Genomic DNA, 23,047 nt, shown 5'->3' on the forward strand with positions numbered 1-23,047 from the left:
TGGAGTGAAAAATGGTTTTTGTGAGAGGATTTCTTGGTCAGACTTATAGAAAGAGAGACAGACAGAGAGACGAGGGACATTTCTTATGGGAAGCATCGCCATCCATCCATCCATCCATTATCTGACCGCTTATCCTGCTCTCAGGGTCGCGGGGATGCTGAAGCTTATTCCAGCAGTCATTGGACGGCAGGCGGGGAGGCACCCTGGACAGGCCGCCAGGCCATCACAGGGCCAACACACACACACACATTCATACCTAGGGACAATTTAGTGTGGCCGATTCACCTCACCTCATCAGTGGTCACTCGGGGTCGAGTATGACTGTCCTCCTTCTTGGTCCTCGTGGGTCTTCAGGTGGGCGAAGAGGCTGATCCTGGAACCGCATATTTTGGGGCAGTGTGGGCAGCGGTGGGTGGTGGTAGTCGTGGGAAAAGATTCCACGTACCGGCGTCACCTGACCCACATGTCTTTGGACCGTGGGAGGAAACCGGAGCCCCCGGAGGAAACCCACGCAGACACGGGGAGAACACGCAAACTCCACACAGAGGACGACCCGGGACGACCCACCAGGGCTGGACTACCCCGAGACTCGAACCCAGGACCTTCTTGCTGTGAGCCGACTACGCTACTAACCACTGCCACTGTGCCGCCCTTGATGCACCTCATTGTGTAAAAAAAAACCAACAAAAAAACAAAAGAGTTTTGTTAACCACAGATGTTGGATTTTGAAATTATCTACGCGCTCTTTTTGGATGGCACGAGTGACTTGCGGGGTTTGCCTTGAAAATAAAAGGGTTGAAGTGGAGTTTTAAAGATCGGCCTCTGAAATGTCATCTGGGACCGCAATTATTTTCGAGTGATTTGTTATCGAAAGGTCACTGAGAGGAAAAAAAAACGGATCAGTATGAATATTTAAAAGGTCAAAGGTCTTAAATGTGAACCATTCACATGGTTTTTCTTTCCATTTTAAATAATAATCTTTCTCACCTGCTTCCCCCTGAAAGGCCCTATCACAATCCAACACAAACACCAGCTTCCTCTCAGAGGCACCAGTGTCTTTTTATAGTTGGCCAAACGAAACAACCGCGTACTATGGATTGTACCGACACTTTCAAATGGCAGAAATCTCAAACTTGACATCATATTGTTGGACCTCGTTGGTACCAACCTGTCTGCTCGTGAAGAGAAGCGATGAAAATATATTTAAAGGATAGGATCACTTTTTTTTTTTGAACCCGCACTTCATTAAAACCTGGTTTGGTATCATTTAGAGTTGTACAGACCAAAACTCCACTGACCGCTTCAGTAATGAGACACTAACCACTTCCCACAGAACAGTCACACAGTCCTTCATTATTTTATGTCAATTCATAAAATGTTTTGAATAGAAGCAAAACCGGATTTTATTTCAGAAGAAAACTTATTTATTTATTTATCGATTTTTCTGCCCCCCCCCCTTTTCTCCCCAATTGTACTTGGCCAATTACCTCACTCTTCTGAGCCGTCCCGGTCACTGCTCCACCCCCCTCTGCCGATTCGGGGAGGGCTGCAGACTACCACATGTCTCCTCCCATACATGTGGAGTCGCCAGCCGCTTCTTTTCACCTGACATGGGGAATTTCACCCGGGGGATGTAGTGCGTGGGAGGCTCACGCTGTTACCCCCAGTTCCCCCTCCCCCCCGACATGTCCCCTGACCGACCAGAGGAGGCGCTAGTGCAGCGACCAGAACACATAGCCACCTTCGGCTTCCTACCCGCAGACACGGCCAATTGTGTCTATAGGGAAGCCTGACCAAGCCAGAGGTAACACGGGGATTCGAACCAGCGATCCCTGGGTGGAGCTGGGGTGGGATTTGGACGGCAGACAGATTGACAGACCTGTCAATCAAGGCAGACATGCCTTCAACATGGCACTTTTTTAATCCTTAAAACCTTCCTGTGCCAGATTCAAAATTAGCTGAACCCAAGTGGAGTTTGAGCCAGCGAAGCCCACAAGGGGGGTGACTATTTAACCGTGTTTTATTGGGAGTATTCTCTATCAGACTGAATGGCTGAATTTGTTGTTCCCCTCTGTTTGGGTCTGAGATGATATTCAGTGTACAGGAGACAGAAGGACTGTGATGATTAATGGAAAGTAATTTGAGTGGATGAAGCAGAAAACGGTCTCTCTGATTGTCCTCATACATAGTGCCAACTCAGTGACCCCGGCACAGAGCCAACGAATCAGGGGTCTTTTGAAAGCATCGTTTGAATGGTAAAAAGAAATAATAATGCAAGTATCTCTCTTTTTCCCTTCACCCTTTGTTGCCGCTGTCCATCCTGCCATTATCCGAACCGCTCATCCTGCTCTCAGGGTCGCGGGGAAGCTGGAGCCTCCCCGCGCTGTTGCTGCTGTATTAACATTAAATATTTTAAGAGATGGGTTTTACTTTGCCTATATCTTCTCACCATGGCCCGTCACTCCACAGCAGCGTGTTTGATGTCATGATGAGATAAATGCCTCTGTATTTGTTTTCATAATTTTATGTCTTGAAATAATTTGCCATTGATGACGTCTGTCTTGTCCGTGTAGTTGCGGCTGTCCGGCCCTGGAGCGGGTGTGGGAAGCAGACCTGGAGGCGTGCCACCTCTTTCTGCGAGGTGTCCAGCTCCGAACCCCCAGTTGCAGTGGGCCAGACGGTGAAGAGCTCCTTGTGCTGACGGTATATCAAGAAAACCAGCCGTGCACCAAAGACGAAGAGGACTGCGCCATGCTAACCGCGCTAGGGGGTCGCTGGTGCCCTGATGCTAACCTACAGAACTCCGAGTTCACCAAGGTAACATCACCGCACATGTCTTCTTATACCCACAAAACAAAAAGCCAGCCTAGTGCTCCAGTAATCAACACGCATGCATGCATGCATGCATGCATGCAAAGATCATATGAAAAATTTAATGTTCGTACCAGAACGTAAATTATGAATGAGAATTGTGAAGCGTTTACATTTTTTTTCTTGTGCTGTTGAGGGGGGATTGATCATAACTCATTTTAGAGGACATTCAGCCTGACCAAGTATTTATTAGTTGTCAACATGTAGCAGCTGTCTGTAAGAGCTCTTGTTTCAAGGCATTTTTCTTAACAAAGAAAAGTGTGGTTGAGGGAAACAACCATGAGGAACCATCAGAGAGGCCTCTCCCCATTTTTTGAGAGTATGTGTGAATGTGTACCCCATGTGATTGCATGCAGTTTTCTTTGTATGTGTATGTATTTGTATTTGTGTGTGTGTGTGTGTGTGTGTGTGTGTGTGTGTGTGTGTGTGTGTGTGTGTGTGTGTGTGTGTGTGTGTGTGTGTGTGTGTGTGTGCAACAGTGACTTTATTATTGTTTGGTTTCTCTTACCGTGATTTGAGATCCACAGCCTCAGGACTAGACCGAGCTCACTTTTCTCTTTCCTCCTCCCACACACTCGCCTAACGAATAAGAAAAGTCAAGAGAGTCAACATGATTAAAAATTATAATAATGATAACAACAACAAAAACAATTTATAATGATGATAATAATGACAATAATCTGATTTGTCAAAAATATAATGTAATTGCTTGTTGTTGTTGGGCTCACAGACTGTGACTCTGCATATTACCTGCTTTTTTTGAGCAGCGTTCTATCCTTTATGAATTTAATCTTTGCATTTTTCTAAAGCTGAAAAGCTGCCAGAACCTCAGGCTCCATATATTTTCCAACTGGGAGCTGTGGATTTTGAGTGTCATGGTGTCATCTCTCAATGTTTTATTTCTGTAATTGTCTCATACCGTATACGGTAATGCATGCGGCCTTGCTATGTGCAACACACTAATGCACTGAGTTTTTCCCTAACCTGTCTGACCACTCTATATAAACTGCATGAATCTATTTTTTTACTTTCTTCTTCTTTTCTTTTCTTTTTTCTACCTCTCTGCTTTTCCTCTTAAAGCCTGGCTTCTCCTCCTAACAATTCATCTGGAAGTAAAAGGTGAGACATTTAGTCAGCGCACCCTCCCGTCTCATCCTTGTACATCTTACCTGCTGTGGCCTCCGCACTTAGAAACACTGAGCCTATTTCTCAACTTCGGCCTGTAGTTCATCATATGATTGCTACCAAAGAAACACCAAAACACAGAATATAAATAGAAATGGGACGTATGCATTCACATCTTGGATACATTTCCATACGTGTGGTTTTTCTTTCATTCGAATGGAGGATCAAGGGAAAAAAAGATAATAATAATAATTACTTTATTTATGTAGCACTTTTCTAAAACAATATTACAAAGTGCTTTACAAAGAAACAAAACCAGACAAGGCAAAAATAAGAGTAAGACCAAATAAGTAAGAGTAAAAATAAAAACAGTATAAATAAATAAAAACAAATACCAAACATTTGTAAAAGCTTTCATGAAAAGAGACGTTTTAAGACGAGATTTAAAAGAAGCTAGAAACTTGGTTTGTCTTAGTTCAACAGGAAGATAGTTCCATAGGGTGGGGGCTCTAACACCAAAAGCCCGATCACCCTTTGTAAAAAGAAAACGAGACCTGGGAATAACCAGCAGGGCTCCATCTGCGGATCTTAATGGTCAAGGGGGCATATACCAGGTCAGTAAATCAGAATTGTGTATAGGAGCAAGACCATTTAAAGCCTTAAAAGTCCATCCATTCATTAACCAAGCCACTTATCCAAATTCGGGTCGCGAGATGCTGGAGCATATCCCAGCAGTCATTGGGAGTCAGGCAGGGAGACACCCTGGACACGCCACCAGGCCATCACATCTTGGGGGGAATCTTTGACTATAAATATCATGGAGTCAGGGAGATCAGGGAGACACCCTGGACAGGCAAGCCTTAAAAGTGAGCAATAAATTTTTAAAATCAATTTGAAATATATATGTATAACAGGGAACCAGTGTAGGGAGGCAAGCACAGGAGTGATATGGTCATGCCTCTTTGTCCTGGTAATGAGCCAAGCAGTGGCATTTTATACCAACTGCAGATGGTGGAGGGAGCCCTTGCTGATACCAGAATAAAGTGCTTTACAATAGTCAAGCCAAGAATAGATAAAAGCATGTACAACTTTTTTGCAGATCAGCAATTGATAAAAAATGACCTAATTTGGGAGATTAACTTGAGGTGGAGAAAGCATGACCGAACAACATTTGGGTGTCTAGAAAAGCGCTATATAAATGTAATGATTATTATTATTATAATAATTATAACATGTTTGATTTGATTATCAAAACCGAGGTTGGTATCGAATATTACCCCAAGATTCCTAGCAGCCTGCTTAAGACTACCTGTTAGATCACCAAGATTAGTAGCCAAAGGGCTGATGGACTTTTCGGGACCGAACAGAATGACCTCAGACTTATCATCATTAAATTTGAGAACATTTTCGGACATCCAGGATTTAATGTCAGAGGCAAGTTGTGAGATTTGCTAGGGTGCTAGAATCTGCGGGTTTTAGTGGCATGTATAACTGAGTGTCGTCAGCATAAAAATGGTAGAGCACTTCGTGATTCTGAATGACCTGGTCAAGGGACAGCATGTATTTAAAGACCAAAGAAGAGGGCCAACAACATGTTAGAGAGCAGGGGAGGGATGGAGATAATACTGGATTTATTTCATATGTTGATTCTGTGATTTGTAAAATGCAAAATCCAATAAATACAAGTAAAAAACAAAAAACCAAGCCTTGAGGGACACCACAACTCAATTGAGCCCTCAAGGAGGTAGAGTTACCCAGAACAACAGAAAAAGAGCTGTTGGTTAGGTAAAAGCGTGATAAGCTAAAAGCCGAGCCCTTGATGCAAACCCAAGTCTCTAAGCAGTATAAGAGGATGTTGTGATCGACCTTGTCAAAGGCAGCACTTATGTCTAAAAGAACTAAAATCGAGCAATCTGCAGTCAGCAGTAGGTCATTAGTGGCCTTAACTAGAGCTGTCTTGGTACTATGAAGTGCTCTAAAACCAGACGGGAAACTATTGAAAACACTGTTAGTGTTCAAAAAAAGAAATCAATGGAGAAGAAATTAGTCTCTTCAGAACATTAGATAGAAAAGACAATTTGGAGATTGGTCTGTAGTTACTTAGGGACAGGGGATCTAAATTGGATTTCTTCAGCAATGGGTGAACAATGGCATGCTTAAAACTCTTGGGAAAAGAACCAGACCCCAGAGAATCATTAAGAATTTGCAGAATAACCGGGCTGATATTTGAAAATGCCTCCTTGAGCAGCTTAGTGGGAATGATGTCTAAGATGCAGGAGGAGGAGCTCATGTTGGAGACTGTACTCTCTAACACCGAAATTATAATTGGTCGAAAAGAGGCGGAATTAACATGGGGAACGGAACGAATGCAAGAGCCTGGCTGGATTTGGGACTTGATATTCTCCACCTTACTTACAAAATGAGTAAGAAATTTTTCAGACAACTCAACATCAGGTTCAAAAAGAGAAGTGGAGGGACGATTAATATAGAGGGATTAAGGGATGATGAATTAAAAGCATCACAGACTTTAACTGTGGAGCCAGTGTGCGAGAATGTGTTCTAGAATAGTGACTAGGAGTAGCGAGCTGCAGTGGGACTTTGAAAATGACAGCTTTATGGTCAGATACAGGCATATCCACCAGATTAAGACATTCGAGAGAGAAACCAGATGAGAGTACACAAGGTCTAAGATGTGGCCTTTGGAATGTGCGGCCCCTTTAACAGATTGAATGAGGTTAAAAGAATCTATAAGATCCAAGAAATTTGAAGTCAGTGAATGGGAAGGACAAAACACATGAATATTAAAATTGTCAAGAATAAGCACGCTGTCCTATATTGGCATGACAATAGATAGAAGGTCAGAAAACTCAAGAGATGAAACTAACTGAATTAGGGGCCCTATAAGTTAAGATGCAGAGTAAAGGGGCAGGGCCAGTGATTAAAAAACGTAAAACCTCAAATGAGATAAACTTACCAAAAGTAACAGGATGTCACTTTAGACCTAACTTATAAAAAACAGCTAGGCCACCTTCTCTACCTGAGGGCCTGGGAAGATGAAAATATGCAAAATCAGGGGGGCTAGCCTCAGTCAGGGGAACAGTGTGCCCTGGGGACAGCCATGTCTCTGTAATCATAAAAAAGTCCAGATTGTTGGAAACAATAAAATCATTAGTGATACAGGACTTATTACCCAGAGATCTCATATTCAAGAGGCTAAATTGTTTGGTGTCAAAGCAGAAGTAAAACCAACGGGAGTACAACAAATGGGACGCAAATTACAGATATTTGTTCCAGATGTCCCATCCAGGTAGGACGGGAATGGGCGCAACGTACATTCACCAATTACTGTATTTACCAGTTTTTTGGAGAATAATGTGAATGTGATGTGAAAGGGAAGCCTTCTGCGAATTAGGGCTACATAAATAAACTTGACCTGACTGGACCTGATAATGTTAAAATGGTTATGGCTTTTAACATAACACGGACGTTCCAGTGAATTTTTCTGGTAAATTTCCAGACTGTAGGTCCTATTGGTCGCTATTAGTACAAAAGAGGCTTTTACAAATGAGTTCACTGGAAAGAGGAGTGACGTGTATGTGATCTAGATATCCCCAATGCCAGTTATTGCCTAACAATATTTTATTTCATTCAGTAATCAGAATTAGACCGCTTTGAGCGTGAGTGTTCCACCAAATTAAAGAGCTTTTCTAAAAAAAAAAAAATCTAACACATACCTCTTGCTTTGCATCACTTTTTCATTTATGAGATACCAAACGGAAACTTAGTGCTGGTTCCTACATGCCATTGACTTTCCTCTGAATCTGATAATGTACATTTTACTGTAAAAGTTACCTGAGGACCCACATGTTAAAAACGTCCTTTAGATGGAAAGCCAGTGTGGTTGATATTCAACAGGGTGCTTCCAATCCCAAGGATGCAGGGACATTGGTTTTAAGCGTCCTTACAAGCCATTTAGCTTGTAGAAAGAGAGAGTTTGTGGGGGTTGCATTTAATTAAAACAGTTTTCATTATATCTTCAAGATCATATATAATAACATTTCATACAAACTACATTGGCGGAGTACATATATAATCACAGAGAGGAAAGACAATGTAGGTGGTCTGATTGGTTGAAATCAGTGATGTGACAATGTAGTGACTCCGCTTTATTTAGTGGGATGTTAAAGCGCTCAACCTAAAACTACGGGGTTTTAACTTGACAGCAGATTCCATCAGTCCAAGTGAAAAGGTTTTTTAATTAAAAATGATAATGTAAACTTTGTAAATCATTATTTGTTTTTGCTCTGCCTCATTGTTTACTTACCCTGAGGGCATGTTAGTCTCTTGTAGGTGCAGTAATTACTTCTCTCTTTGGCACAGAAAGTACAATTATACATTCAGATTCTTAACAATGGAACTTACAGTCGAGCCAGTTGATGTAATTTCTACTTGTCAGGCCTGGTGATGAATAATTACAACCCCATCTCATTATGGTGATGCCGCACACAAATAGTACACAACCAACATAATTGCATTTTCAATAATTCATAAAGAAGGTTTATGACTGTGTGGCCTCAACAAATTTTCAATTTTGTTGCAGAAACTGGAGGAGTTTTTATTCTGCATGGAGGATAATCACCCAGAGGTAGGTTTGGGGCCAGTGCTTACCTTTTGGTTATGTCATCACAATAATTGAGGGACAGGAAAGCTTTTACATAAACAATGGATTTGAACACTGAGGTGTCCACACCCCAAACTTCATCTTAAGGGTCCACTAAAGACTGGCACACCACTACAAGACTTAACAACATCTCCAGTTGTAACATGTCACATGTTTAAGGACTCTAGCTCACCGATCTTTCTGTCCTGTAGAGTATATCACATTTAACAACTTGAAATTGATGGAGGTGACAGATACAAGACTCCCTGACATGCTTCACAATAAGGATCTGTTTATACTTGTATATACACTACATGGCCAGAAGTATGTGGGCGCCCGAACATCACACCCATATGTGCTTGATGAACATCTCATTTCAAAACCATGGGCATTAATATGGAGTTGGTGCCCCCCTTTGTTGCTATAATAGCCTCCACTCTTCTGGGAAGGCTTTCCACTAGATTTTGGAACATGGCTGCAGGGATTTGCTCCCATTCAGCCACAAGCGCATTAGTGAGGTCGGGAACTGATGTTGGGGAGAAGGCCTGGCTCACAGTCGGTGTTCCAGTTCCTCCCAAAGGTGTTGGATGGTGTTGAGGTCAGGGCTCCATGCAGGCCAGTCAAGTTCTTCCACACCAAACTCAGCAAACCATGACTTTATTGACCTTGATTTGTGCACAGGGGCATTGTCATGTTGAAACAGGAAAGGGCCTTCCCCAAACTGCTACCGCAAAGTTGGAAGTACACAGTTCTCTAGGACGTCATTGCATGCTGTAGCATTAAGATTTCACTTCACTTGGAACTAAGGGGCCTAGCCCAAACCATGAAAAACAGCCCCAGACCATTATTCCTCCTCCACAAAACTTTACAGTTGGCACTATGCATTCAGGCGGGTAGCGTTCTCCTGACATCCGCCAAACCCAGATTCGTCCATCAGACTGCCAGATAGTGAATCATGATTCTTCGCTCCAGAGTCCAATGGCGGTGCGCTTCACATCACTCCAGCCAACGTTTGGCATTGAACATGGTGATCTTAGGTTTGTGTGCAGCTGCTCGGCCATGGGAACCCATTTCATGAAGCTCCAGACAAACAGTTCTTGTGCTGACACTGCTTCCAGAGGCAGATGGGAACTCGGTAGTGAGTGTTGAACCGAGGACAGACAGTTTTTACGAGCTACGCTTCATCACTCAGCGGTCTCGTTCTGTGGTCTTGTGTGTCCTATCGCTTCATGGCTGAGCTGTTGTTGCTTCGAGATGTTTACACTTCACAATAACAAACAATCAGTTGACCGGGGCAGATATAGCAGGGCAGAAATATGACCAACTGACTTGTTGGCAGGGGGCATCCAGTGACAGACATGTTGAAAGTCAATGAGCTCTTCAGTACAACCCATTCTACCACCATTGTTTGTCTATGGAGATTGCATGGCTTGTAGTATGCTTGATTTTATGCACCTGTTTGCAATGGGTATGGCTGAAATAGCCAAACCCACTAATTAGAAGGGGTACTCACATACTTTTGGCCATGTAGTCTTTTTATTTTCGACTGCCATCACTTTTCGCTGTGCAGTGTTTTTCGTGAGAATAAAGGACTTTCATTTCACTTCCACTAGAAAGCTAATTGGCTGTTTAATTTTGTCTTAAGTCTCACTGGCTGCTAAGAGCTCTGACACTGAGTCGGCCAGGGTGTCACACTACATGACTGTCCATCATGGGAGTGCACTGTGACCATCCTGAAAACACTCAAGTTTATGCAAATGAAGACGAGGACTGAAAGTCTTTGGGAAAGTTGCCTAGTGTGAATCTAGTGATCTCCCTATGGATTTTTCCTGCAGATTCCCCCTTACCTTCCAAAACAGCCGATATAAAACAGGTTGCTTCCGAAATTGCATTCTACCTACTACCTACTACATAAGTGCACTACCTTCCAACGTACTATTAGTGTGTGAGTAAAACATATAATGGCTATTCACACACCCTACTTTGTCATAGAGCCGTGCTACATCATTTCAGCTCTTTGCGGGTTAATGCGATGTATACATTACCTTACATTACAATCATTTAGCTGACGCTTTTATCCAAAGCGACTTACAATAAGTGCATTTAACATAGGAAATCAGGGGAACTACTAGTCATCAGAGGTCATAAGTGCATCTTCTCTCTAAACAAGCATCTAAGAGCAAAACCAGTGCTAAAGTAAAAGCGCAAGAAAGAGAATTTTTTAAATGAGTGAATACAATAAGTGCTAAGAGCAATTAACAGGGTAGTAGTTCTTGAAGAGGTGACGAGGTATAAACGCATACCAGTGTGGTGACCCACAATTTTTTTAAAATGTAAAAATTAAAGATGATTTCAACTACTTTCTAGCATGGTGAAAAGTACTACTTACATTTAAATGGTTCCACCACTCTGCCAGCTGGGTTTTGTAGCACCCTCCACCATTGTTGATTGTTGTCATAAATTATCGCAATGCATTGTGGGATACTCATCCCAGTGTGGTCCACTGTTTGCGTACGATATTTTCCTGGATGTAGTGTGACATCTGGGTATTTTCAACATACTATTTGATACATAATATGACTTCAGACATACCAGAAACACTATTTTGGTGTACTAACTAGTATGCTACCATGCAGTTTTGGATGCTTGCTCTGCTGATACCTATCGGTGCGAGCTACTTTATCCCTTCTGGATAAAGTAAAAATTAAAGAAATTAAAAATCTTGCAGTGTAAGTGAAACTTTAATGGGGAGGGGACGTTTTAAGACCCTGAGAAAAGAAACCAGATTAAGGCAATAAAAACGAAAACCAAAAAAACCACAAGTCAGGCGTTCCAACCAGCTTTCATGCAAGTGGTACATGGGGAAAGTGATTAATACGGGAACCAAATTAATCATTTTTGTTCGTCCCCGTGTCTTTACCAGTTGCGTTTTCTCGCTAGACGTTACTTTTGCGGGTAAAATACTGCAGGTGACTGGAAGCGATAGTTTATTAAATCGAGTTGTCGCATCTGGAAGAGAGGCTCGGCTTGCGCCAATAGGTGTCAGTTGTGCAAAATTGTTTGGTTCATCCAAAATTGCATAGTACTAGCATACTAGTTAGTACACCAAAGCACTGCACCTGTCCAGCAGAAAACAAACAACTTCGCCATCACTTTGAAATCCATTGTCAACTTTCAGAGCTTTCCACCTTAACAAGGCCGCACTGATAATCACCCTCGTTTTCCTGCCATCATTGGTCTTAAAGTTTTCTTTTGACTTTTCTTCTTATCTTTTTAGCCATAGTTGTTATAGACAGCGTGTCTGCCGGTAAGATATATGATGATTAGGTTTGAGTACCGAACTCGATACTTTTAAGGGTACCGGCTGAATTACGTCGGTACTACCATTCACGTTAGATCAGTCGGTACCAAATTTTGGTACCTCGAGAGCGAGTTATCAGCCTTTCAAAAAAATCCCTCCTAGTTTTACCGCTTGTTGTAAGTGCGCATCTGGGCGAGAGAGAGTATACATTAGAGAAAGAGAGAGCCAGACTACGTAACCCCTTTCCTAAACCTACGGCTTGTTCAAGTCCAACACAGTCAGGGCAATGGCGAGCCGAAAACGGTCGCACGTTTCCAAACTTGACACAGACCACGCTCGCTGCAATATTTGTGATGCGAAATGCAAAGCTGACTTGTTTTTCCCATGGCAGTGCTGTGGGTAGGGTTGCCAACCGTTCCTTAAAATAAGGAATTGTTCCTTATTATATATAAAATATATATATATAAATTATATATACTATATGTGTGTGTGTGTGTGTGTGTGTGTGTATAGTGGTATAGTGTAAGGCACATTATATTTGTTATGCCTGCGCCGCCCCGTCCATCCAACCCCCGTCCCTGTCCCCTGTTCCTTATTTCCATTTCAAGGAATTGGCAACCCTAGCCGTGGGCTATGCACCACAAATTTTGGTCACTTAAGGACGACCCGAGAGGGGCGCTTAGTACGCACGCTCGTTAGTCTTCAAAATTCCTAGGAATAACAAAAATGGAAGGAGTCTCTGTCTGTCCTTCAATTTTCTCGACAACCATTCACACGATCGATTTCACACTTGGCGGGTGCGCTGTGGGTCTGGACGGTTTCGTGCTTGATCACTTATTTTTTTACAACTGAAATTACGTTTTTGTTATTACAGAGAGTAAAGTACCGAAAAAAGGTACCATTGGGTACCGGTACCAGATCCCTGGTGCCGGTATCGGTTCAAATAGGAACGGTACCCAACCCTACGGCGAGTGAGCCCTTATGGTCACATGGTCTGAACATGACAGGGGGGCCCGCCCTGTGTGTAATGAAATAGCTTACTCTAGCTTATTCTAATCCCAGAAAACATATTTTGAGTCTTGATCTGCTGTGAGTGTACATTATTTAAAACACATGTATGATTATACTTTTTTTTTTATACATCTATTATTATTTTTTGCCCAATAAATCGCTTAGTGGACCTTTAAACATGGGTTCAGGAGGGTTAATTTGGGACTGAGACTTCTACAATATGTAAACTGCTTGACTCTGTGTTGAAATCATAATAAACTAGCTTACATCATGACTCAAGGAGGTAAACTCTGGATAGATAATGCACCATGCAAGTAAACATTTCACTGGTATCTTTCTCCTGATAGCAGTGTGATAAATCAGGGAACCTGTCTGGGGGGACAATGTTCTCTGTCTCACAGCATGTCTGACCTCTTCCTCCTCTCCATAATGACTTAAAGTAAATGACTTCCACTTAGCTGCTGCCAAGCTGCCCTGCACCGTGATTGATTGATTTGTTTTAGTGTGTGTGTGTGTGTGTGTGTGTGTGTGTGGGGTTTCACTGCTTTCTTGTATCTGCTAATCCCTACTAATTGTCTTTTTTATCCTTTCAATGTCCTAAAAATCCTCTGCTTATATTGATATAAAGATTGGTAAGCTAGAGAGATTACTAGCTTGTTGAATGCGTTTGACCTTTTTTTTTTTTCTGGAAATCAGGCAGATCTGGCCATACCATCTGATTTCTCAAAGGTGATACTAATGTTAATTCACCAAAAGCCATGGCTGCAAGGACATTTTTGCAGCTGCCCTGATATTAGATTAGATTAGATTAGATTAGATAGTTTTATTAACCACACGACCAAGGTCGGTGGAATTTGTTTTTGGTACACATTAAACTCTGCAGCACAATACATACATGGACAGCAACAGACACTCCACATATGATCACAAACAATACAGTCACACAATAACAGAAATAAACGCATCATGCATAACAGTTAGGTGAATGGTGGTATTTGTACCAATAGTGTGTGAGGAGGGGACTATAGGGAGGAATTCAGAGTCCTGATGAGTAGGGGTAAAAATCTGTTTGTGAAGCGTTTAGTCTTGGTGGATAGTGACCTGTAGCGCCTCCCTGAGGGAAGGAGCTGGAAGAGGTGATGAGCAGGATGTGAGGGGTTGGAGATGATCTTCTTTGCTCGCTTTGCAGTGTGGTTAGTATGTAGAGATTCAACTGAGGGGAGTGGGTTGCCTATGATTTTGGATGCCTTGTTGACAATTCGCTGCAGTTTTTTCCGTGTTTGACAAACCCAGAACTTCTGTACAGTACAGTCAAGGCATTGAGTACAGTAGGCTTTTTATTCAATATGTTTGTCCAGCTTACTTTTCAACACATAGTGACACCCCAGTTTACTGCAGTCTTATTCTTATTCTTTTTCTATAATGTTCGCAAGTGATTATTTTGGTAGGCAGATCAGTTTTGGATGCATTTAGGAGACTCTTACCTCAGAGAGTTTCCGCAATACACTACATGGCCAAAAGTATCTGGACACAACTTCTAATGAGTGGATGTGGCCATTTCAACCACATCCATTGCTGGTAGATGCATAAAATCAAGCATAATACAAGCCATGCAATCTCCATAGACAAACAGTGGCAGTGGAATAGGTCATACTGAAGAGCTCACTGACTTTCAACATGGCACTGTAATAGGATGCTGTCTTTCCAACAAGTCAGTTGGTCAAATTTCTGCACTGCTAGATCTGCCCCGGTCAACTGGAAGTCTGTTATTGTAAACTGTAAAGGTCTCAGAGCAACAACAGCTCAGCCATGAAGCGATAGGACACACAAGACCACAGAACGAGACCGCTGAGTGATGAAGCGTAGCTTGTGTAAACCGGCTGTCCTCGGTTCAGTACTCACTACCCAGTTCCAAACTGCCTCTGGAAGCGACATCAGCATAAGAACTGTTTGTCTGGAGCTTCATGAAATGGGTTCCCATGGCCGAGCAGCTGCACTCAAGCCTAAGATCACCATGTTCAATGCCAAGCATCAGCTGGAGTGATGTAAAGCACACCACCATTGGACTCTGGAGCGATGAATCATGATTCGCTATCTGGCAATCTGATGGACGAATCTGGGTTTGGCAGATGTCAGGAGAACGCTACCCGCCTGAATGCATAGTGTCAACTGTAAAGTTTGGTGGAGGAGGAATAATGGTCTGGGGCTGTTTTTCATGGTTTGGGCTAGGCCCCTTAGTTCCAAGTGAAGTGAAATCTTAATGCTACGGCATACAATGACGTCCTAGAGAACTGTGTGCTCCCAACTTCGTACCAACAGTTTGGGGGAGGCCTTTCCTGTTTCAGCATGACAATGCCCCTGTGCACAAATCAAGGTCCGTACAGTCATGGTTTGCTGAGTTTGGTGTGGAAGAACTTGACTTGCCTGCACAGAGCCCTGACCTCAACCCCATCCAACACCTTTGGAATGAACCGGAACACCGACTGTGAGCCAGGCCTTCCCCCCAACATCAGTTCCCGACCTCACTAATGCGCTTGTGGCTGAATGGGAGCAAATCCCTGCAGCCATGTTCCAAAATCTAGTGGAAAGCCTTCCCAGAAGAGTGGAGGCTATTATAGCAGCAAAGGGGGGCACCAACTCCTTATTAATGCCCATGGTTTTGAAATGAGATGTTCAACAAACACATATGGTTGTGATGTTCGGGTGCCCACATACTTCTGGCCATGTAGTGTAACGCTATTTAAAAAGTCTCTCATAGGGTCTAACATGATGAATTTACTGAATCTGGTTGGTTTCACATTGCCCATTGCTGATTACACCTTTTGGTGAATCTCGGCAATGTAAAATAAGGAAATGAAGGTGTGTGCCGGATGCACCGCGTGAGATGTTTTGGTTGATATGAGCTTGGCACTTGCCACAGAGGATAGGCAGCTGTTAGCGTGGTTGTCTGGGTATATATCTCTGCCTAGCATGGTTGTCTGGGTATATATCTCTGTCTAGTCAAGTAGCAGAATGAAATTAGTACAGTGGAAATTGCTGATAATGATTGCATCCGTCCAGGCCGATGTGATCACTGTTAGCAGTCAGTCACTTTAAAGTGATTGACTGCTAATAGTGTCAAGGTTTTTTTTTTCCTTCTCTTGGATGACTATCTTATTGACATTTGTACTCTCATTAGATTAATATGAAGTTATGAAACAGATGCTTTTTCTGTTTCACTGGATTTCATTGACCAAAAGAGAGCAGCCTGTACTGTCGACTGTTGTACCATAAGGAAATAGCCGCTGCTTCAAACAGGAATGTAAAAATAGTCTACAGGTTACAGTAACATTACTGAAGCCTTTCGCACAAGTCCAAAATGTTCGTTAGAAAATTCCACACATCGACAACGACGTCACGTTTTGTATGTTTAGTTCACACACATGAAAAGTCGTCGTAAATGTTTTCGGAACAATTTCGATTTTCTGCATTTCTACACGTCATCCAGTAGCATAACAAGGAGTGTGTGTGTGTGTGTGTGTGTGTGTTCCTCTGTGCTTTCTATTTGTGTTTAGGAAGTTAGACATGGAGGCTGTGTGGGGGCCTTCTTAATTATATGCACGTCTATTCTCCTCTGCTTTAACTAGACACCGCCCTGCCGTCCAGACGTTTACTAATGTTGAAAGCTATGCTAACAGTCACCTTGGCACCATTTTGCGGCGGCACGGTGGCCCAGCGGTTAGCAAGAAGGTCCTGGGTTAGAACCCCAGGCCGTCCCAGGTCCTCTCTGTGTGGAGTTTGCATGTTCTCCCCATGTCTGCGTGGTTTCCCTCCGGGTGCTCCGGTTTCCTCCCACCACCAAAAAGACATGCATGTTAGGGTTTATACTCCTGCCTGTGCCCCTGAGCAAGGCAATGGAAAGAAGAACTGGAGTTGGTCCCCGGGCGCTGCAGCCGCCCACTGCTCCTATACAATAGGATGGGTTAAACGCAGAAGACACCTTGTCAAAATAAAGTGGCTTTCTTTCTTCTTTCTTTCTAAATGTTGTGCGTTGTAGCCTTGTTCCTTCCCCAGCGAGAACTTCTTTCGCCGTCTCAGTTCTGACTATGACAGTTTTCTGGCAATAAGACATCTTTTTCAGAATTGCTTCCAGTGAAAAGTGGATCACATCAAAACTGATCTGTAAGCGTGTGCTCTGTCAAAGGCTCAGACTGAAGGTGTGATGATCAGCTTTTAAATTCGGATATTTAATTCCAGTCAGAAACAATCACCATCTCTCAAGTTTGTTTATTTTTGTTTTTTACATGGTGGCTGTTTCATGGGGAGGTTGGTGGTGGTCTATTGGGTGGCGGTGCCTTATTTGCAAACATTTTTCTTTCTTTCTTTCTGATCATTTTTGGATTTTCCAAATCAGAGCCAGGTGTAACACCTATATCAGATTTATGTTTTGCTTAACGATTTTCGATGCGGAGCTGAGTTTCATATCTGAGGATCGGTGATGAAATCCTGATGCCACCGTGTAAAGCCCGTTGTCCAGCACGTTAGTTAATGTTGTCATTCTCTTCCTTCTTGTCTTTACCTCATCCCTCAGCCTTCATTTCATTGTCTTTCCAGGACGACTGCAGTGATGCTGAGGCTGTGGACCTCACAGAGCAATGCGAGTTGATCAGCAATAGACTGGTGACCCTGGAGGATGAACTGCAGAAAGCCATACGCAACCGAGACCAGGCTCTCACTGATATCCTTTCGCTGCGGTCTCAACATACACGTGTGTGTGGGTGTGTGTGTCCCCGTGTCCATCAGTCTTTAAGACCTAGTTTTGTGGGAACCTTACAAATCCCAAAAGCACACATCCCAAATACCTTGAGGGATGACTGATGTTAGATGCCTGTTAGTCTCACCTTGGAACAAAAAGACAGCAACGGGATTTTGAAGTTGTCCTATCTGACATTATGGCACTATTAAGGTAGGGATTTAAAGAAAAACTGGGATCAGCGGATGTGGCAGGTGACAGGATGGGTGGATGTGCCTCTCTCTCTCTCTCTCTCTCTCTAGTCGTGCTCCAGGTTGACTGCAGAATGAAAGTGGTAAAAGTACAAGCAAGGTTATTAGAAGACTGCTGATGTCGTCTGCCAGTCACCGTGGGCTGAGATAAAAGTAGGCAGACCGGGCCAGCGTTGCGACAGATAGTGGAATGTCACTGCAATGATTTTGCGCCCATCACATCCTAGTGTCTACACTCCCAAAGACGCCCCCCCCCTCCGCCCCTCCCCCATCTGTTCACTTCCACTCAGTGGATCCGGCTCGGAGGAAATGACAACGTCCATGATAAGGACTCAGATGAGGCTGGTGCAGTTGATTACGGGCCATAATACCTAATTTTCCATGCTAATGAGAGAGCTGATTGAAAAATAGATTAGTGCGTGCTCCTTTGCTCTACTTTTGCGCCCCTCCACACCTAGAGTTTATTGGTGGAAATTTAAAAAGTAATATTTCAGCCGGCGGATGGAGAAAACGTGCAGAACAAGCCGCTCTTATTTGCCGTCAGGACACATTTTTCTGTCGAGAGCTGGGGGCCGCTAATAGAAATATTTCCACGAATTGTTCCCAAATGACAATGTGCAGTTTAGCTTTAGACTTCCTTTCTTATCCAGCTTCTTTAGAAGTCGTCAGTTACTTGCCCCACCTTATCTGTTTAAGTGTCCCTTTACCGTCCAGACATCTGATGAGCCATTTGGAGCCCCATCTGGACATCGGTGCATGCTCTTCACTGTCTTTAACAAAGCAGCCTGGGCTACACAGACTGACACGAGTTCTGTTTGTGTCGATGTCACGTTGGGAGGCAGATTGATGCTGCATGCAGGTTGTGTAGTTGAACCCATAACTGAGATGCTGACCAGGAAAAAATGTTCAGGGATGTTCTCAGTAGGAATTCCACGCTGGGAAGTTGATGCCGATTCTTCCTGCTAAGCAATATGAAAAGCAAAAGCGTAAAAGAAAAAAAAGAAATGTAGTCCCATATGCCGCCTGAAATTATTTATTCCCACACCTCAAACACCACAAAAAGAGCCACTGATACAAATGGCTCAGATGTTAATATAAGCCTTGATGATAAATAAGACAAAATATGATATCCACTGAAATTTTCCAGTTGTTTGAGATTCAGTTTTTCTCTCATTTTGCTCAACAAGGGATTTCAAACAGAGATAATAGTAGTAAACGATCACGAAATATTATGGGATAACATAAAGTAGCGTCAGTGATGTTGATTTCCAATTACCATCCTGGATGAGGACTGGGCTGCAGGTGAAAATTATCTATCAACTAAATCTGATATGAAGCATCTCTTTTCTCCGAGTTCAGTGTAATATTTGTACTCGGTCCTTGATAAATAACTACATGAACTAAAACCGAGTAAGTGAATGCTTCCTAGTTAGAGCAAAGACATAATCTGGTTCTTCTGCTTTGTCTGACGTGACGCTAATGCAGCATGAGTGTTGGTCACGAGGTGGGTAAAGAAAGCCAGAAGTGGCCCAGATACTCAACAAAGCACACCTGTGTTGACTCACCTGTCTTACGCCTAACAGTGGGTGCTGGAGAGAAAGGATATAGGCTGAGAGGGTTGCGCTTTGCTGTGCTTCACACCGTTGATAGTTAGCCTCACTGGCTTTGGATTTGCCTGGAACAGGTTACCTGAATGGCAGGCTTTGTCCCATTCTGTTGTGATGAATAAACTCCAAACAGTCCACCAGGACCCTTGGCTGTTCACCATGGTAGATGGATTGCATTTGTACAGCGCTTTTCCTGCTACAACAGTCACTCAGAGTGCTTTACAATCAATGAATGCCTCACATTCACCCACAGGCATTGACGGTGGTGTCAGCCATGCAGGGCACCAACCAGCTCATCAGGTGCAGTTAGGGGTTAGGTATCTTGCTCAAAGACACCTCAGCATTTTTGCAAGGAGAACCCGAGAATCAAACTGGCAACCCCTCCAGTTATCAGATGACCTGCTCTACCTCCTGAGCCACTGTCACCCCGCCCCCCGCCATTCTCTCTTAATTAGGCCACGGCTTGTCCCAGTGTCCTGTGCCATTCAGCTCAAGCGTTGAAGTGCATGGAGTTGCATAAAGACACACAGTGGACACTGAGGATATGGGTCAGTGCCTATTTTCTTTTTTTCCTTCCATCTTTCAGAGTTTGCTGGACTCCTGTGCAGACATTTTAGCTATGAAGTGGTGGTTGTCATAGCGACATGAAGGCCAACGCTTCCCACTGAGCACACTTTAATCACAACCCTGCTTTGAATGCATTCCACAGGTAACTGTATAACCGGGGGGGGGGGGGGGGGGACGGCTAAATGTTAAAATATTGTTGACCCTTATGGTCAGCTTTAGATCCTAAAGGTAGGGGCTTAAATTAATCGTTCCGTTCAGGGCAGGCTGCCTTTGAATCTCTCTGAAACTTTTGCAGTATTCATGAAAAGCTCTTTAACGGCTGGTTAATTATGAATGAGGGCAATCTGTGTCCGTTCGGAGAGCAAAACGAGCGATTTGGCCCCATCTGCTATTAACGGCATGCCTTTGATTTGCCACTTAAGCCGGACACTCCGCACAATTAATTTGAGTCTCTAAGCAGGTTAAACAATCCCCCCTTTGATGAAAGCCCCTATCCCGTTTCACCGCATGCCTATGAATAATTTAGTTGGGTAGCCTGTTTTGTTGGGCCCTCTCTCTGCCACCCTGCCTTGCAGACGAGATGAGCTCATGAATAGTGAATTGAATGAGGTTAAATTGAGTATGACTTGACAGCTTGAACCAGTAATTAGAGCTTAGCTGGCCAAGTGGGGGGAAACGGATGACTTCGTCAGGCCCTGGCCTGCCTCTGCCGCTGTCATTAACCACTGAGGACCACGGGTGTCACTGCTGTTTGCCTGCTGCTGGCAGGTCCTTTTGCAATCTACACGTGTGTATGCGTGGTGGCGTCTCGGTGTGTTGTCTAAGCGTGTGCATGCCGGTGGCATTCATTTTCTGACCTTTCAGAGCCATTCCTTATCTCCTGCTGCACAATGTTTAGAGAAGGAGGTCCAGGAAGTGAAAGCCACTTTGCAGACCATGCTGGCACAGCTCAAAGAGGAAGATGATGAAGCAGAGGGGATAAATGCGGCTCGGGATGATGACCTTGTGGAAAATGGGATTGAAGACGACGATGAGGAGGAGGAAGAAGACCAGTACTTCAGTGACAGCTGGGACATCTAATGTTGATGTCTGTTGTGTTTTAAGACCACTATTATACACACAGAATCCCTCCAGTGGCTGACCCTTCACCACACTGTGAGAGCTTGACCTCGGCTTTACAGTTAAACCGACCCTATATCCATTTACTGTATGCTCACACTGAGACGACTGTATAATCCAGCCTTTGTGGTATTGTCGACACTTTGAAAAACGTTTGACTTTATGGCTGTATGTGGTATTTATGTCCGAATACATGTAAAAGGCACATGAAGGATTAAAAAGAATACGACATACTGTAATTTAGGTCACTTTAAAAGAACCCGTGGATTCCATTCCAAAATGTGTGTATTCTGTATTTTTCCAGCCTACGTTTAACCTGCAGAAACAGTGCCTTAGGCAGCTGAATGGATTTGGGATTTTTTTTCCCGTACGGACCAAATTGACAATCTCCTACTGTTAGACATTTGCACATGAAGATAAAACGATGTGTTAAATCTTTAGCCTAACTTGCCTCTTTTTCTATGTCATTTCAATACGACTGGACTTCAGTATGATTCTGTCCATGAGATAAACTCATTGTGGTGCTACCGAGTGCAAGCTAACATAAGCGCTTTTATTAGTTGTGGTTCTGTTAAAAAAAAAAAAGGAAGAAGCAAGTTTGATTTTTTTCTACTTGTCTAGTCTTGTTAATGCAGAGTTTTGTGCCTGGTAGATGTTTGGAGAGAAGCTATGCATTTTGAGCCATTTCACCAGTCCAACTAAAATGTGTCATATGCATATACTAAATGAAGGTTAAAATGTCAACGGGCACAGAAAATGTATTTGTTATTGCTTTAATTTGTGTTGTTTTGTTTTGTTTTTCTTCTAAAAAGCACTTTGTTATTTGTCATTGACTGCTCTTTGAATGAAGGATTGTTAACTTTTTTGGTCATAGAGATGTGATCTATAAATTTATGTGCATTTCACTAGTATCGCATCACTCAATGTTTGTAGGGTAATAGTTTTTTGAGTTTTTGCTCGTTATTCACTGTTGTGTTTTATTTTTAATTTCTGCACAGCTTGAATTCATTTTGTTCCATAATTCATATTTATTCAATATAACGTCTCACTAATTAAAGCATGTTCCATACAGTTTACTACTGTGTCATGTGGTTTTCTTTTTATAGCATTAATGCCCCATCAGGGGTTTTTGCTCTAAAAGGTAAATAAAGGTTCTCTATTATAAGGTTCTCAGAAGTGGGGGCGTGGCTACAGGGCAAAGATAGCGGTTGTAAATTTGAGGAGAGGGCATGGCCAGGTTGTTGGGATGGTTTCAATATGACTTCTTCGGATACTCTTTTGAGGGCAGGGGTTGGTGGAGGGTCCACAAAGGATGTCAGGAATCGTATTCTTGGATTGTAAACACAGTGTAGTATCTTCCTCTGCTAAAAACAATGAGCCTTTTTTCCCACTCCCATCGCTGCCAGCTTCAAAACCACCTCTGAGGCCAGGAGTCTCCACATCTATCAGCCTACAACGGCTTCCACACAGGACCTGGCACAGAAACCAGCCTGCCAAACAACCATAATTGAATCTGTGTTTGTAGCATACTTGCTCCCCACATGGCGGCTTTGTTCATGAAGGGGTCATGGAAAAGATTGCCCAGATGGTTTTTCAGGGTGGTAAATAGAGCGGTGTAGGGTGTCTCCCATATGAAAGACCAGGCTCTCTACAGTCCAAGCCAATGTACCGTCTCCTACGGAGCCAGCCCACCAAGCCTGTGTGGTCTTAATACTGTAGCGAATTCGGGGGACAACGCAACCACAGGAACTGCCGCGGCCGGGACGCGAACCCGTGTCGCCCGCACCGCAGGAGGCATCGCTA

The 23,047-nt window shown here is 43.3% G+C and overlaps 1 protein-coding gene across 3 annotated transcripts in view; it reads left to right on the top strand.

Annotated features, from left to right (window-relative positions):
• disc1 (DISC1 scaffold protein) overlaps positions 1–22,314 on the top strand; it is a 67,006-nt gene extending 44,692 nt beyond the window's left edge. The window contains exons 11-14 of one of the 3 annotated variants that reach the window (XR_008811267.1): positions 2,574–2,817; positions 8,597–8,641; positions 17,539–17,685; positions 21,015–21,149. Coding sequence is in view for 2 of the 3 variants with exons in the window: in XM_056291852.1 (XP_056147827.1) it covers positions 2,574–2,817; positions 8,597–8,641; positions 17,562–17,685; positions 21,015–21,205 (604 nt within the window). In the remaining variant the exon portion in view is untranslated. Of the gene's footprint in view, positions 1–2,573; positions 2,818–8,596; positions 8,642–17,538; positions 17,686–21,014 lie in introns of all 3 variants that reach the window. The other 2 variants (XM_056291852.1, XM_056291853.1) reach the window with 2 other exon arrangements.
• Positions 22,315–23,047: the final 733 nt, after the last annotated feature.

This window comes from Lampris incognitus, chromosome 13, assembly GCF_029633865.1.
Source record: "Lampris incognitus isolate fLamInc1 chromosome 13, fLamInc1.hap2, whole genome shotgun sequence".
NCBI classification, from domain to species: domain Eukaryota; kingdom Metazoa; phylum Chordata; class Actinopteri; order Lampriformes; family Lampridae; genus Lampris; species Lampris incognitus.